At 45.6% G+C, this 18488-nt stretch overlaps 1 protein-coding gene across 1 annotated transcript in view; it reads left to right on the forward strand.

Moving 5' to 3' along the window:
• Positions 1-1814: 1814 nt before the first annotated feature.
• Positions 1815-18488, forward strand: part of CDYL2 (chromodomain Y like 2) — a 100121-nt gene continuing 83447 nt past the window's right edge. The window contains exon 1 of the mRNA XM_083165271.1: positions 1815-2095. Within this exon, the coding sequence (XP_083021397.1) occupies positions 2072-2095 (24 nt within the window). The 5' untranslated portion in view covers positions 1815-2071. The remainder of the gene's footprint in view (positions 2096-18488) is intronic.

Raw genomic sequence — 18488 nt, forward strand, 5'->3', positions numbered from 1 at the left:
CAGCTGCCTAAAGCTGCCTAGTGGTAGAGCCGGCCCTGTATGCAATCCCAGTCAAGGCTGCAGAATATGACAAATCCTTGTGGAAGCCATGGCCAGGGGTTAAAGTGTGGGGGAGGGAGAGGATGGAACTGATTTAACCTTCACTTTGGCCATGCACAGTAATTCCAACAAAAAAGCATTATAGTTTGCAAGGGGATGCCAAAAACCCTACCACTGGTCTGCCTCAAGGCCCCCATACTCTAGTCAGATTTGGGCCAATTTCACCCGATCCCAACGTCGGGCTGAGAAATCTGCGCTTGCCGTCTCCCTCAGGTTTGATGCACGGTTCCGTGCGCATCGTACCTGAGCTGGAGGTCGCACTTGCCGGCTTCTCCTACCCGGCTTCTCACCACGTGGCGTGGGATGGGGTCACATGCTATACATCGCATTTCAAAGGACCGCATGCTATGTATCGCATGTCATCCTGCCACCTGGGAAGGTCCGGGCGGAGAGGGGGGGGGGGGGGGTGTTTGAATGGCCATACACTGCAGTAGTGTAAGGCCACCATAATGAGAAGGGGGGGGGGGGTAAGAAAGAAGGGGGAAATGAGTTCCACCACCTCTCCAGGACCACTTTAAGCCCTGGCCATGGAGCACAGGACCCGCATGTCGGATCAGAATCAGAGATAAGGCATATGGCACTTTTCACATGATTTATCAGCCCGATGGGTGGAAATCGAGTGAAAAAGGGCCATATGGCACTAGTGCAGGCTTTCCCAACCACGGTCCTCAAGGCACACCAACAGTGCAGGTTTTAGTGATACATACCTCCCAACTTTTGAAGTTGGGAGGTCGGGACGTTCGCGCGGCGAAGCCGCGCGTGCGCTCCCGAAAAGGGGGTGCGGCCTCAAGGAAAGGGGGCGTGGCCTCACAGGGTGACGCGAACTCCGGCCACGCCCCCGTTTTCGCCGCTCGTCGGCGCTGAATAGACGCTGTGCGCATGCGCACAGCGTCTATTCTCTGCAAGCTGGGGGGGCTCCCAACTGTCCCCCCCACCGCGGGACAATGGCGGCCCCGGGCGGGACGCGGGAACGTCCCCGAATATCGGGACGTTCCCGCGGAAAGCGTGACAGTTGGGAGGTATGGTGATATCCAGGCTTCAGCACAGATGGTTTAATCAGAATCACTCAGGTACTAATTAAGTCACCTGTGCTCAAGCCTGGATATCACTAAAACCTGCACTGTTGGTGTGCCTCGAGGACCGTGGTTGGGAATGCTTGATCTAGTGTATGGAGGCCTTTACACAACAAAGCAAGGAAGAGCTGGGGGCTGTAAGAGGGCCCCATGCCGCACATTACTTAGTGCAGACACTCCTGAAAGACCACTTCCAACAGGTATAAAATAATATGGGCTTCCCAATACAGGTGACACAGTCATCACTGAGCGGGGACACCAGGTGCAGAGACCTAAGGGAAGGGGACATATACAGTATTGGAGGGTCTGTCACTGACTTCATATAACAAACTGGTTTCTGATAGCAGTGTTACCTCACAGGCACCTGAGGTGTTAGGTTTCCCAAAAGGCAGCAAGGAGTGACAAATAGTGACATTTATCTGTCACTAATAGAGTTGACAATGACATTGTCCTGTATGGAGGCTGATGTGCAGCACACAGCACCCAGGGGGGTTGTGTAGACTCACAGCAGCTCTGTGTGTTGTGTGTGTGCTTCTATATACACAGTAGTGTGATGGTGGCTCAGCACTAGATCACCATGGCCAGTGAGAGCGGAGTCAGAGCCTCGCCCCTCCCCGCCCCCCTGTCAGGATGCTGCCGGCCAGCCCCCAGCTCTCCTGTCACGGATCCTCCTCCCACGTTAGCCCCGCTCCTAGAGCGCCCTCTGGCGGCGGTCCCCTTCCAGTGAGCAGGGCAGGAGCTGGGACTCCCCCCGTGGCTGCTCCAGAGCTGCTTCTGCTGCCATCCGCTGCCGCCGCCGCTGTGTGTGATTCTGCGCACACCGACTACACCCGGAGCCTGGCATTCCCCGCACGCAGCAGCAGCAGCACCAGCGCACCGTAGCCCCGGCTCCCGGCAGCATGGCTTCTGGGGACCTATACGAGGTACGCTACACCCCCTGCTCATAGATGGGCGCCCGCAGCGGGAGGAGGGGGGTTCTGGGGGGGCATGTGCAGGCCTAGGGAGGGGACAGCACCCACTGCATTAAAGGGGTGGCGTTGGGTGGGCGTCTAAAGTGAGTAGGGGGCTGAATGTTGACAGTTAGTAATGCCAGGGGTGGGGGTGGCGGTTACTGCGAATGCAGGAGGGTGCAGGTGGCAGCACTGGAGGGGAAAGGTGGTCTTCCATCCATGTGCAGGTGAGGCTGCTGCTGATCACACAGGTGACCTGTTGGCTGCTGCAGAACCTCTTGCAGGCAGCAGGTCACTGTTGTCAATCATCTTGGAACTTTTTTAAAAGTCCCTCTCTGTGTATTATTTTCTGTAGTCTCCACTACTTCTGCTACGTTGGCATCCGTTACCAGTTACTGCATGGTAAGCGGTAAGGAGGGTGGGTTATGCCTGGCGCACCTGGCAGCAGGTGTCGCCTCCGCTGCCCCTTCTGCCAGGCTGAGTAGGGACCCTCTCTACACATGAGATTGGTAACCTTTTTTTATTTAGAAAAAAATGCCAAGAGTCGCTGCAGCAGCAGCAGCTGCCCATCCTGTACAATTAGCATGTTCTCTGGCCCCTATAGGTATGGGGTTTGCTACTAGAGATGCAGCAGCAAGTACTGACTCATCATATAGGAATTGGCATATGAGCACCTGTAGTGCTGATCTAATTCAATTAAACTTCCAAACGTTAATATAATACCATGGTCACCCTTATTTAAGCCTCCATTCATGTTTCGGTTTTGGCTGTTTAATCATGGCGCACTCAGATGACCATTTAATATGTGCACCTATCAACGGGTTCTAGTACCTGGGTGCACCAGCTGTTAAGCCATCTAAATATTGTCCCATGGTCAAAAAATAAACGTAGCATGTTGGCCTTATGTGATCAGGAATTGGAGGACATGATCACCATGGGCAGCCTTTGACACATCTTGCCACCTTCACACTGTAGAAGAGTGGTCATTGTGGTAAGATGAAGACTATTCATTATCTGAATTGAGTATGTTTATCTCTAGGTTTATTAGTGACCAATAGCTACATCGTTGACCTTTTCTGATTGATGAATAATTGCTTCAAAGAAATACTTGCAAAAAATCCTGTTCTTGAGCGTTAATGGTAAATGATATGGTCTTAACCTGAGAGAGTGATAGATCATTCTTATATTGATGAGTCCAACCCCCTCCCGACGTTCGTTACATGTAGAACCCACTGACAAAGAGATTACGCTGACAAGGTGATGTGTGTCTGTTGATATTTTAGAAACTCAAAGGGACAGGGCAGAATTGATTTTTGTTCTTGAAATGTTCAGTAAATGCAATAACAGCCTGGAGAAAAATCAATTTGCCTATGGCCATATTTATCATACAAATGGTTTACAATTCCAACTGGTTAACGGTCTGAGCTGTTTCTCTAGATTGTTTACATACCCTACTGCTTGGGGGAGAATGATTGCAATTTGATCTTAGTGCCTTTTTATCCATGACGCTTGAACGATACCGTATGCAGGCTCTTTACATGTTCTACGTTGTATTACTATTTTATTTGTAGGCTTTTTACACTTAATTGATCAATTTTTGAATGAATTACCTTATTTTTTTATGAGAATACATTTCACCATTCTTGCTTAAGATTAAATGGTAGATTTACAAAAAGTTCTAAAAATGAATACCAACCAATCAGATTCTGCCTAACATTTTTTTTATTGCGTGCTAAAAAATGATTAGAATCTCATTGGTTGCTATGGTTCCTTTTTTAATTTTTCTAACTTTTAGTATATTTACCCCTTATTGTTGAGCAAAACTTGGATTTAACTATGTAGCTGTGCTTCAGGTGTAATTTCCAGTGAATTTAACTAAGAATGCATGTCTATACTTTCATGTATTTTCTTTGACACTTTTAAATGTGTTGGTATTACTTGTTTTATAAGACATGAAGGTTAATACAAATTTTTTCAATATGTACATTTTAAACAGGAGGCTTGTATTTAATGTACGGTGGTTAACATTAGAACGTTTATACCATTAATAAGTATTGACAGCAGTGCCTAGTGTTCAATCAGTTGAATACTATTGTTATCGCAGGTCTTTTTTTAAAGTCCAGATTACCCCCATGAAGTATTGATGCCAATTGTTCACAGAGAATATATAAGCTACTATTTCTGGAATATTATTTACAAAATGGCTGCCTCCACATGGTGTAGACCAGAGTTTCCAATCTCAACAGTTACAGTACAGGTTTTAAGGATATCTATACTTGAGTCCAGATGCTTAAATCGATTTGACTAAGGTACTAATGAAGTTACATGTGCTCAAGAATGGATAGCGTTAAAATGTGGCCTGTGATGGTGGACTTTGGCAAACTCTGATGTAGACGATGGTGATATCGACCAACTAAATTGGTCACAGGTTCTAAGCTCCTGTTTCCGTTTGTTCAGTACGTACCAGTTGTACCAATGTCGTCATTGTGATCCTTGTTATGTTTGTTACGTTGGAAACCAAACTGAAATATGTGCAATTGTTTAGAAGACAACATATGGGTCCAACGCATTTTGTCTATCCTGGAGTATTGTGCATATTGCAAAGACATGAAAAATCAAATGCAATTTTTTTTCCCTGTTCATGTTTACATCTCTTCATAAGAAATGGGTTATTTTTGGAAAAGGGAAGAATAGATTAGTGGATGTTCCTTTGTAATCAAATTCTACCTCTAATGCCGAAATAAATTAATTTCTTAATGCTTGGCTTAAACGATAATGAAAAACTGTTGAAAGACACAAATCTGTGCGAAAATATTTTTTTTAGATTCATAATTCTAAGCGTTACAGGATTCTTTGCATTTGGCATGACACGATTAATTGAAAAGGTTGTATTTTGTAAGATCCGGTATGGTTTGACTGTTTGCTAATTGTAATGGATTCATGTCCAAAATAATTACTGCAAAGAACTTCCTTTTGATATATTATCTTATTACAAAATCTCAGTGGCCCCAAAGTCTTACATGACAGGAAGAGATTACTTTTGGAGATATTTTTTCCAAAGTGGCTTGAAAAGATGGATGGGATGTTAAAATATGGCTTCACACTTGGTTTTGTTTTATGGAAGTTAGTGTAGTAGGGAGTGTGTGATGATAGCGTTCTTAAGGGGTGTACACACGTTGCAAGTGCCTTGCTATTCAATCGCGTATAGTCTTGCCTGCAGTGTCTGTTTTTCTATTCGATTTCATTGCCGCAGGGCCGTGCATTGGGATCCAATCGAAATCGAATGCCTTTATATAAGCAAAATCGAATTGCAAAATCGAATTGTAAAATAGACCAAGTCGAACCGTATGTTTGGGGCATTACACCATGGACAACTTGCAAGAATGCATTGCTGAGAGCATTTCTATGGAGTCACCAACAATTGGGATCTCAGTGACAATGCTTTAATCTTTGGGCATCTTGTTAGGATCTTCATATATGTCATGGCCTTCCAAGAGACCTGGAAGCACATGTTGCAAACTGATCTCCATGACTCTTTTACCTTTTATCAATTATTTATTAGTTTCCTTCTTAGTCCATGTATTGTGCCCAAAAGTCTTGCTCATCTTTCCAGATATCTTTAAATTCAATAATGTTATTGACTGCCTGATCCATCACACTATTTTTATATGTTGTACCGTCTTACGCTTGTACTTACAGGTCACTCTATTTACTTACCATCAGTCCATTTTTCAGCTATAAGGTTATACATCCAAATGACTGGGACATTGACCACAGATCATGCAGGCTCCATTACCTGGTAGTTCTCATTTCCTGCATATACAGTACCTTTGTCTCAGGGCAGATTAGTCTCTCTGCACTTACTGTACATTTCCTCTCACCTCCAGGCACTTTCCTTGTGCATTATCATAAACTTTCCCCAACTCTGTGCTTTTTCCTCATCTACAACTACCCCCAGCCCTGTATGATCTCCTCGTTCCTCATCTACAACTACCCCTCAGCTCTGTGTAGTCTGCTCTTTCCACATCTAAAATTGCTCCTCAGCCCTGTATAGTCTCCGTCACCTCATTAAATGTTTCTTGTTCTTCTTCTACTTTTACTCCTTATATCTACATTCTCCCTGTCTTTTTTTTCTTCTCCTTCTACAACTGTATATGAAATCTCTGCATCCTTGTTTTCCTTGGGTTAGCACTGGGCTCCCTGCATTCTTCTTGATCTTCAAGTACCCCTGAATTCTGTGCATCCCTCTTGTTGTTGATGCCCTCACCTTCATGTATTTTTCTTGTAGATATTATACTGTTGCCTCTTATCTTCATCAACTACTCTTAACCCCTTTATTACCTTGTTTCATCCGGTTCACCACAACTGGTCCTTATACCTCACCACCACTCCCTCTTGTGTCTTTCTATATTCCTAGAAGACCAGTCTTACTATTCAAAACCAGGTGAAGTCTGTTCCAAGAAAACTTGCTTTCAATACCCCACACCCATTATCACATTTATCTCTTATGGCAGTCTTATTGCTTGCAATCAACAGCCAATGCATTCTTACTATTCAAACTAAAGACCTTCGCTTCACATTTTCGTTCTCGTACTACTATTTTGTCCCCAGCAAAGTACAGTACCTGTATCTCATACTATAGCATTGTGTCCCTTAATGAGCTGGAGATTGTTGTGTAAGAAGCCTCTGCAATCTGGCGATGGCACATGGGTGAGTAGGTGGTAGTATGAGGTACTTTACTGTTCAAAAGCAGATTTTGTTTAGATCTACATTCCAAAGCCTCTGTGCCAACTAGTTTGTGTTCCATGTGATTGTCGGGCATAAATCCCCGAGCCAATGGAGTCACCTGCCTGCAGGCTCCTAGCCATAAAGGAGCACCTGCATATATAACAGCACTTGTTTAGTTCACAGTGGCATCCACATGTGATTGGAGCTTTTTAGCACACCCACTACTGCTGCACAGTTAATCAGCTCTGTACCAGACGACCTGCTAACACCTACTATAGGGGACAGGACTGGATTTTTTCTGGTACCTCCTCTTTTTTTTTTTTTTTTCTATAAAGGGATTTCTGCATAAAAAAAGTAGCATGGTCTGAAAACAATGTTGTGTTATTTAAGCAATTTGTGTCCCCCCATTTATATTTCAAAACCCGGTTCTGTTATTTTATATGTTAAAGCTGTTCTCAGGAATGATATTATTGACTGCTTAGATTAGTGTTAGCTGCGTCTCATGGGTAACTGAATAAAATGCTAGTGCTCATCCCCTTGGACCATAATTTATTGTGTTTTTCTCTTGCGTTTCCCACTAAAAGAGACCTATGTAACCTTGAAAATGATAATCACATCTTGTCTCTGAGCTTCATACTTGTCTATATAACCCACTGCTTCCATTGCGTTTAATGCCTGATTATCATCTCTATAAATGTTCCACAAATATTTCCAAATGTTTTCCCTTTTAAATCCTCATATATATTATTTCTAGAAGGTAACTTTTGGTGACGATCCCTTTTTTTTCCCCTTTATACTTAGTGAAATTTAATAGGAGAGATTCAGAAAGTGAGAGATTTGGTAAGAAATCTCCAGTTATTTTAAAGCGGCAATCATTTACACTGCAAAACCAGTTCAATTTTGCAATGTAAATGATTGCTGCTTTAAAAGAACTGGAGATTTCTTACCAAATCTCTCACTTTCTGAATCTCTCATCCTATTTAATTTCACCCTTAATCTTTAATATGGTACCTCATTTATTGATTTTGGTTAAGTTCTCCGCTTCTGCCGAATTGTTAATACAGGTCGAGTATCCCGTATCCGAATATCCGTTATCCGAATTATTCCGAAATACGGACATTCCAGAAAGTGAAAAAAAAATTTTTTTTTGCTAAAAACTCACTGGGGACATATGTAACAGCATCACTGGGGACATGATATGTAACTGGCACTATATATGTGCAAGACAATGATTGCTTGGCATTCAAATTCAGTGCTGAGATAGTACACACATTTTGTTTCACGTTTTGAAACCTTGTTTTTTGAACAATTAAAATATGTTTGTGTGTATTTTATGTGGTAATAAAATATATTTGTGTGTATTTTATGTGTTTATACAGCATAAATGCAAGATACTTCAAAATACATAATTGAAATATTAAAATATTCCAAAATACGGAATAATCCGTTATCCAAAATTCTCCTGGTCCCGAGCATTTTGGATACGGGATACTCAACCTGTATAGAATTGCGCATTGTATTTTATTTTATTTTTTTTTTAAATCGAAGTTAAAAATAAAATTGTGGCCCTACTGTTCTTTCCCTAGATGCGTTGATAGGGCATGGCTAATGGGGCCTACATACGATACCTGTACTCTGGTCTGCGGGGGGTCTCCGTCACCTCCCAGCCAGCTTCTGCTGCCTACACGCCGGGGACAGCTAAGCAGGCTGTCCCCGGCGCCTCCTCCTCCCCCCTGCAGCCGGAAGGACGTCCGGCTGCGTTGATAGGGGGAGAAAGGGCTTACCTTCCGGGGTCCCGGAGGACCTGCAAGAAAGTAAGCCCAAGGGAGGGGGGAAAGGGGGGGTTGGCGGGGTTGCGGCGACGCAGCGAAAAGAAGCCCATAGACTTCTATAGGGTATCGCCACCCAAAGGTGGCGATACCGTGCCCTGCGATAAAGGTGCGGCCGGGTAATAGTACATAGGAAATTGCTTGGCTACTCAAAATGACTACAAATGAACCAGTTCTTCTTTCATCCTACTACAAACCGCCAACCGTGCTATAAAATTAATCGTATTTTATTTGCATGCAAAATTATCCCTCGAGCCACCTAGTTTACTTTGTTTCCAGTAATTCCTGGTCATAGTTCCTCTTGTGTCTATTTTTTTTTTACCATTTACATTGTGTTGACCTTTTTTGAAAATACTTCAATGGGTTTACTTTATATTCAGTTACTTCTCTGAAGTTGTTGACAAACTTTGTAGACTCGGAATGAGCCTCGAAAAGAAAAAATACTCGTATAATCCATATATGAAAAAGGTGATTTAAAATTTGCCAGAAGGAGTTGCCGTTCTAGAAATAGGTAAAAAGCTGGAACAAGACAATGCTTTCTAAACAGATTTGCTTCTGTTTAGGTCAAATTCTGTATCGTTACTGTCAGGCTGCATTGGAACGTGTTTGGTTCTTACTGGATCTGACAATGCCATTTCATGCATCTATGGTCACGTGACTCTCCACACTGGCTTTCTTGATCTACTAGGCTCTCCGCTCGACTTGCCCTGCTCATAGGGCCCGGTGGGTGGCTTGTGCTCATTTGACCACTGATGTAAATGGAGGGGACAAATGAAATTAATAAACCTACAGGATGTTAAACCTCTGCCTGCAGTAATGGGAAGGTGCCGAAATATTAGAATTAGCAAACCTTGCCTTTAACGTTACTGTCCTCTCTTTTTATATATTGCCGAGAAGCTTCCATAATGTCTTCACCTTTGACCCTGACCTTTAGTACTGAGGTGTACGTTTATGAACAGGTTATATGACGGAAAACTGTGCCCATTAGATCAGATCCAGCTAGCGATCCATGGACTATGCACCTATTGCATCACTTAATTACTTGAATTGATTCACTGAATCGGTTGACCTAGAGGCTATAATCACATATGTAAGGCATGGCTTCTATGTAGTCACCACTTACACCTCCAGTGGCTACTGTTGTGCCTGCTGCCATGGCTCATACCGTCAGCATACCTACTCCTGCTAGATATGATGGCAATCCCAAGAATTTTTTTTTCTCTTTCATCCATCCTGGTGACACAGCTCAACCATGGGATGTAGGAGGGTCCAAAGGAGCCAGGCACCTATGCTAAAGCTTTGAGAGGCAGGCTCCTCCCTTCTGCATCCCAGCATCCCTCAGTTCGTTTTAGGTACCCACCGGAGTGGGTACTGTGCTGGACGGGTTCCCGACAATCATTTACCCGATGTCGGGTTCCCGACTGTCAAAACGCCGACAGCCGGGTGCCCGACGGCCACCCGCTATTTTCCCTCATGGGGGTCCATGACCCCCAAAGAGGGAGAATAGAATAGGTGGCTCGCGTAGCGAGCCACCGTGCCCACAAGGGGCTTTTTTGCGCTCGCCATGCTGTCTGACTCCGGGCAGTCGGGATAATGACTGTCGGGATCCCGACTGTCGGAGTCACATACCACACCCCTATGCTGAAGGACTGCTACAGCAGCCATACAATAGAGTAGCTAGGGTGTTTTTTTTTTTTTTATTACTATTACATCTTAGTTAGTGCAGGTACAGTGTGAGGCTTCCAGGGGAAGTTTCTTCACACTGACAGAGCAACAGGGGCTGACAGAAGCGCGTCCTGTCAGTTCCCTATGTGCTGAGAGACGCTGTCTGGTCTCTCAGCACAGCACTTAAACCTCCTCACAAGTGAGGTTTCCTGGACCCTGGGGGTCCCCGGAGCCGGCTCCCTGCATAGGGGGTGGGGAATCATGGGTGATGGGCACCCCGCAATGGCAGCTGCCATCTTGAATGGGTTTACAGGCTGAAATCTGAGGAGATTGCAGCCTGTTACAGGAGCTCAGCGCTGCTGGGCGATTCCTAGTGGTCCCCATTGAAGGGGAGACACAAGAAAAAGAAGAAACATTCAGTAGGAGCGGCTCACAGGGGGAAAAAGGCGCCAAAGCGCCTCCCACCCGCTGTAGCAGGGACTTCCTTCACTCTGCCCTGGCGCCCTTTCATCCCACACTGTGCAGAGCTGGAAGGAGATTTTTCCTGCAGACAGTGTGACAAGTTTCTTCTGAGGCAGCGTTATCCCCGGTGACCACAGAGGGTCAGACAGCAGACAGATAAGTACACTTATATATATTCGCTTTGTACAAACGCCTGACTTCGTGCACTGTGATAAAATCATGACAGAAAGGTGTAATGCTGGAGTGTTGAGGGAAGGAGCGTCTGCCGTGTTAATTAACTGCAAATTTTGCGGGCTTAAATTAACTCCTGAACAGTTTGACCATGGGGATATATGCCCTTCATGCGAATCTGTGCCCAGTGGGGCGCAAGACCAGAGGGCTGAGCAACCTGAGCCTGCGTGGGCAGCTGCTCTGGGAAGGTCTGTGTCTGCCTTAGTACAGGCTTTGAACAGACAGATGAGTTGGTGAGATCTCCCAGGCCAACCCTGCATTTATACAAGCCATGCAGGACACTGCTCAAAGTGTGCACAAAATGAATGCTTTTATGGAGCAGTTTACTAAGGAGTCTGAGGTTTCTCCAAGACACCCTTTATCCACCCCACCTATTCCTAATATAGACTATGAGGAGGATGGGGAGTGTGTGGAAGACATGTCATGGGATCAGAGGTAATAGATTGAATTCTCTGTTCCTGGTGTTGATGATTTCATTTTGGCTGTTAAAGAGGCATTGAATTTATCTGAGGTGGATAAGGCTCCCCAACAGGGAGTATTCAAGAGACAGCGCAGAGAGGCAGTCACTTTTCCTTCTGATGAAGGCATGCAAGAATTGCTGGGAGGGGCGTGGAAAACGCCTGATAAGAGACTCCTTATGCCCAAGAGGTTTTTGAGTCTGTACCCCATGCCAGAGGAGCATGTAAAATGGTGGAAAAAGGTCCCACTGGTTGAAGCCCCGGTCGCTAGGCTGTTTAAAGCTACTGCTTTGCCTGTGCAAGGGGTGCTGCATTTAAGGACCCTGTAGATAAAAAGTTAGAGGGTTGTTCAAAAGCAGTTTTTGAAGGTGTTGAGTTTACTCTGAGACCTATTATTGCTTCTGCCTGGGTCTCCAAGGCCATGATGGCGTGGGCAAATACCCTGTGCGCATTACTGCAGCCGGATTCAGAAGCTTTTGCATTGGCTGAAAAGCTGAAGGCGGGGGCGGAATACACCTGTGAGGCTGGAGAAGAGGGAGTCAAAATGGCTTCTAAGATGTCGGCCATTTGCGTGACGGCCAGAAGGGCCTTGAGGCTTAAGGCATGGGATGCCGACAATGAATCCAAGAAGTCTCTGGAAACATTAGCTTTTAAAGGGGAGTTGCTTTTTGGTTCGGAATTGGAATCCCTCATTAAACAGGCAACAGGGGGAAAGAGTACGTTGCTTCCCATGCCGGCAGCCAAACAGGGAACTTCCAGGTTTGCTAACTTTCGCTCGTCCTTTCGTCCCTCCTTTAGAGGGGGTGCTTCTTCCAGAGGGCAGTCTAATAGAGGAAGATTTGTTGCTGGAAAAGGTAAAGCTCCCAAGTCCCGTTTTGGTGCCTTTGCAAAAAAGCAGGCTTCCAAGGGTGAGGAGAAGCCCTCCGCATGGGGGTTCACCTTTTGCTGTACTGGGATGCTTGGGCTCTATCGGCCCAGGATCCTTAGGTTCTCAATGTATTTTCCCAGGGATACAGGATCAACCTGAGGGGCGTACCTCCAAGGAGGTTTCTTCCTACACCTTTATCCAGGGAGGCACGCTTAAAAAAAGCCCTTTTGGGGGCGGCGTGGTCTCTCCTGGAAAAGGACGTGGTGGTTCCGGTACCGCGGGAGGAAAGGAAGAAGGGGGTTTTACTCCATTCTTTTCTTGGTGCCCAAACCGGACAACTCATTCAGACATATTCTGAACCTGAAGTCCCAGAACCTCCACTTGTGGGTTGGTGGATCACTTCAGAATGGAATTTTTAAAAACCGTTCGCCTGATCCTGGTACCGGGAGAATTTCTAGCCTCTGTGGATATTCAAGATGCCTATTTGCACATACCTATATGCGAAGAACATCAGTCCTTGCTGCGTTTCGCAATAGGCAATTTAAAACTGCAATTGCATGCTCTCCCCTTCAGGCTGGCGACAGCCCAGAAGGTGTTCACAAAGATAATGGCGGTCATGGCAGCAGCACTCAGACTTCAGGGAATTGTAATCATCCCGTATTTGGACAACCATTTGTTCAAAGAAGAGTCAGCAGAGAAGCTGCAGGAGGATCTGTCTGCTGCAATTCAGTTTCTGCATTCCCATGGGTGGATTTTAGATCTGCCAAAATCCCAGCTGTGCCCACTCAGAGGCTTCAGTTTCTCGGAGTCATTCTGGATTCACACCTTCACCATGTATTTCTTCCACAATCGAAGGCCAGAGACATTTGTCAGTTAGTATGGACCATTCTGCAGTCACCCAGTCCATCAGTATGGCATTTCCTGAAACTAGTGGGCAAAATGGTGGTGACTTTCGAGACCTGTCAGTACGCCAGATTTCATTCAAGGCCGTTCCAATGGAACATCCTTGCAAGTTGGTAGGGGAATCCCAAGTTCATGAAAATAGAGAAGGTTCTCTTAACACCAGACACTCTGAATTCCTTACTGTGGTGGACGAATGTGGAATCTCTCCTGTTAGGGCATTCCCTTCGGTCATGGGATTGGTTGGTGGTCACCAAAGACGCCAGCCTCTATACAATTATACATAGGAGCTGATTGGTTGCCATGGCACACTTACCCACTCTTATCAGGACTATGCATATTTCCTTCTCTAAGTCACCGTAACCACTGCAGTACTCCTTCTTTGTGAAATGTCTTTATTAAAGGGCTGAAGAATTTCCTTCATATCAAGAATGACATTGCTTTGTTGAATTACAACCAGATGAAACCCTTCCTAGGGGAAGCATAATCCTGTTATCATTACCGAATACTGAATAAGTAAAATTGACAAAATGTTCATGAAGAAATCTAATTTGCCCACTAGGTCAGACTACTAGTTTGTGAAAAAGAAAGGTTTGTGTATCGATTATCCTGGCGTGAACAATTTATAACACAATCAGGATTTGGGCAGTTTGAGCATCTGGGGTTGCCCTTCAGTCTCTGCAATGCCCCGGCCTCTATTCAGTTTGTACGCAAGATCTTCAGGGATCTGATATCTGATTTTGTGGTGGTCTATCTTGATGACCTATCTCTTTTTTTTCTTTTTTTTTTCAAAATTTCTGGAACATAGAAGATGTCAGAAATTTTTTTCTTCCCATACCTATGGCAAATCAATTATTCTGGAAACTTAAGTTTTTGTTACACAAAATAAATTTGCCTACCTAGGGTATATTGTCCCAGATACAATTTTGAAAAACTAGATTTCATTATCAAGTGGCCACAGCCAAGGGATCTGAAAGCATCTCAAAGATAATTGGAATTTGTTAATACAGGTTGAGTATCCCTTATCTGAAATGCTCGAGACCGGAATTTTTGATAACGGATTATTTCAGAATATTTTTATATTTCAATGATGTATCTTGCATTTATGTTGTACAAACACATGAAATACACACAAATATATTTCTCTTTTGTCCATCCCGGTGACACAGCTAACCTTGGGATGTAGGAGGGTCCGCAGGAGCCAAGGCACCTATGCTGAAATTCTTCTGGATGCAGGCTCCTCCCTGCTGCATCCCATCATGCCTCAGTTTGTTTTAGGTGCCAACAGGAGTGGGTGATGCTGCAGCCGCCGTTTTTCTTGGATTTTTACTAGAAATAGCTAGGTTTTTATTATTTCATTTACTTAGGGTTTAGTGCAGGTTTTTTCACCAGTGTTCTGCTTCTGATGGAAGTGCTGCACACTGAGCAGAGGCTGACAGAAGCGCGTCCTGTCAGCGCTCTGTGTACAGGGGTACGCCGTCTGCACCCACTGCACAGCACTTAACCTCTGCTCTGATGAGGTTTGCCTGGGCCCTGGGAGCATCTGGAACCGGCTCCTTGCTTAGAAGGGGATTGTGGGGGAAGGACCTCCCACGATGGTGGGCGCCATCTTGGAAGGGCTTATAGACTAAAATCCCACTAGGGAGGTGAAGTCTATTACAGGTGTCCAGCGTAGCTGCATGACTCCAAGTGATCCCAGAGAGAAGGGCAGGCACTGGAGGTGAGGAAAAACACTTGTGGAAGTGGCTAAAGGGGGAAAAGCGCCAATCTGGCTACCTACCCCGCTGAAGCAGAGACTTTGTCTCTTACTGCGCCATTTATCTTCATACTGCGGAGCTGAAGCCTGGCTTTTTTCTGCAAAGTACAAACGGTGCAGTTTCTCCTGGAAAGCGCTATCCCCGCTGATGCAGAGGTCACTGACAGCAAGCAGACAGATAAGTACACTGTATAAATGCTCTGTGCTTTGCCTGACATTGTGCACCGTGGGTTAAATATGGCTGACGGCTGTGATGATGCTGCTGTGGGGGGGGGGAGCGTGGGGCATGTTATTTGACTGCAGATTTTGCGGGGTTAAATTAACATGTGAGCAGATGGACCCTATGCAAGGGGACCCTATGTTATTGCAGGTCATACAATAGGATGAATTCTCATAGGATGAATTCATAGGATGAATTCTCTTATGGAAAAGTTTGCAAAACCTTCTGAAAGTCCTTCCTCCAGGCGGCCTTCAGCTACACCTCCTCTATTAACTTTGTATTCTGATGATGATGGTGTGTGTGAAGATGATTTGTGTGTGAAGATGATTTAAGTTGGAAGCAAAGGGAAGAGGCTGACTCTTCTGTCCCGGGCATTGATGATTTAATCCTTGCTGTGAAACAGACATGAGACTTGTCTGAGGAAGACAAGGTGCAGGCGCATTGTGTATTTAAAAGGGTGCGTAGAGATTCTGTTACATTCCCTTCGGACCAAGGTATGGTTTCCTTGTTGGGGGAAGCTTGGAAAGTTCCTGATAAAAAAGTGACTATGTCAAAGAGGTTTGCAAATATGTACCCCGTGCCTAAAGAGCATGTAAAGTTGTGGGAGAAAGTCCCGTTAGTGGACGCTCCTGTGGCTAGATTGTCTAAAGCCACAGCCTTGCCGGTCCAGGGTGGGGCAGCTTTCAAGGACCCCGTAGACAAAAAAGGGGAAGGATGCCTTAAGGCAGTTTTTGCAGGAGTGGGCTATACACTATGCCCCATTATTGCTTCAGCTTGGGTAGCCAAAGCAATGATTAAGTGGGCTGAGGCTTTGGGAGATCAGCTGCGGCCTGATTCTCTTAGCAGAAAAGCTCAGATGTGCAGAAGAGTACATTTATTAGGCTGGGGAAGAAGGCGCAAAGATGGCATCTAAGGTGTCCGCCACGTATGTGTCTGCAAGGCGGGCCCTCTTTCTTAAGGCCTGGGAAGCAGACAGTGAATCAAAGTAATCCCTAGAGTCTTTGGCCTTTAAAGGGGAGCTGCTTTTTGGTTCCGAGCTTGAGTCCATCGTAAAGCAAGCCACAGGGGGAAGAGTACATTTCTCCCTACTACGGCAAAAGCTTCAGGTTCAAAATTTGGAGTTTTTAAACCTGCTTTTCGCTCATCCTTTCGGGGTGGAGCATCCAGTAAAGGTCAGGCGGGAAGAAGTAGATTCCCAGCTAGAAGGGAAATCTTCCAAATCTAGATTTGGAGCCTTTGGTAAGAAGCAGGTGTCTAAAGGAGAGGATAAGTCCTCTGCATGACGCTGTGGAGGCTCCCCGTTCTGGCCCCAGAGTGGGGGGTCGCCTTCTGCAGTTTCGGGACAAGTGGAATATTCCAACCTCAGACCCTTGGGTTCTTTCGATTGTCTCAAAGGGCTACCGGATAAATCTCAGGGGTGGTCCTCCACGGAGATTTCTCCCAACCCCTTTGCCAAGTGAAGCCAGTTCATGTACTGCCCTATTGGGGGGCGGTGTTGCCTCTCAGGGAAAAGGGGGTTGTGGTCCCGGTTCCTCAGGAGGAACGCAAGAAAGGTTTTTACTCAATTATTTTCTTGGTTCACAAAAAAGACTGGTCAGTCAGACCTATACTAAATTTAAAGTCTTTAAATCTGCATCTTTGGGTGGATCCTTTCCGCATGGAGTCCCTGCGCTCAGTGCTTGGCAGCATAGAGCCAGGGGAAGATTTGGCTTCCGTAGATATTCAGGATGCATATCTTCATATACCCATATGCAAAGAACATCAGTCCTTCCTTCGCTTTGCGATAGGGGAGACTCATTTACAGTTCCAAGCTCTACCTTTTGGTCTGGCAACAGCACCAAGGGTATTCACAAAGGTGATGCCTGTCATGGCAGCGGCACTCAGGCTGAGAGGGATAGTGATTATTCCCTACTTATTCCCTACTTAGCAGAATCAGAGGAAAAACTCCAGGAACACCTAACAGTGGCGTCACAGTTCTTGCAGGACATGGAATGGGTGTTAAATCTCCCCAAATCTCCCCAAATCTCCCCAAGTTCCATAACCAACCAACAGGAGTAACCCTATGATATAACCCACAAGTGCATTGACACACACACAGCACGTGCATCCTTTTAATTATTGTTCAATGTTTTTGTCAGTCATGTACGTAGTCTTTATTTCACCTTAAATGGCTTCTTTTTATCGATATCATTAAAAGTTACTTTTTAATACTTAACAACTTTTCTTCTCCAGTGCGCCAGCAACAAAGACAATCCTTTTCTTTTTTCGTTCCCCATTTGATCCCCACGCAGAGACTGCTGTTTCTGGGGGTGATTCTGGACACTCACTTGCACTGGGTATTTCTACCAGAATCCAAAGCAAGGGACATCCGTCAGCTGGTGTTGATGATACCACAGGCATCAAATCCTACGGTTTGGCAGGGGGTGAAGCTTCTCGGCAAAATTCCAGAACATTTCAATGGAACATTCTTTCCTGTTGGTCAGGGAATGTGAAAACCATGAAACAAGAGAGATTACTTCTATCCCAGGAGACAAAGGAGTCCTTAGTCTGGTGGATGGACGTAGAGACGTTGCAGCTGGGGTGGTCTCTTGGGACTGGGTGGTGATAACGACTGACACCAGTCTCAGGGGTTGGGGGGCAGTTTCCCTTCACCTACGATTGCAGGACCTGTGGTCCACACAGGAATCCAGACTGCCAATAAATATATTGGAACTTCGAGTGGTTTGGAAGACTCTTCAACAGGTGGAAGATTGGCTGAAGGGCCTCCCAATCAGGGTACAGTCGGACAACGCCACGGCGGTGGCTTACCTGAATCATCAGGTGGGACGCGATGCAGGAAGTCTCGCAGATTTTTTCAGTTGGGCAGAAATCAACATTCCTGTTCTGTCAGCTGTGTTCATTCCGGGGATCCGGAATATAGAGGCAGATTTCCTTTTAGAGAGGACCTGCTGGAGGGAGAATAGTCATTACATTGGGTGAGGGACGTGGTCCCGACAATCGGGATCCCGACAGGCATTCACCCGACGTTGGGATCACGACTGTCAAAACACAGACAGACAGGTTCCCGACGGCCACCCGCTATTTTCCCTCGTGGGGGTCCACGACCCCCATAGAGGGAGAATAGAATAGGTGGCTCGCACCTTCTGACGCTCACGCCACCTGATGTAAATTTTCCAGACTAAATGATAATTTGCAGCAGACACCGGCTTAAGAGCCCTGGCGTCAGACGATCCTTATTTCATCAGTAAG

The sequence above is a fragment of the Crinia signifera genome, chromosome 11 (assembly GCF_055691185.1).
Source record: "Crinia signifera chromosome 11, ASM5569118v1, whole genome shotgun sequence".
NCBI lineage: Eukaryota > Metazoa > Chordata > Amphibia > Anura > Myobatrachidae > Crinia > Crinia signifera.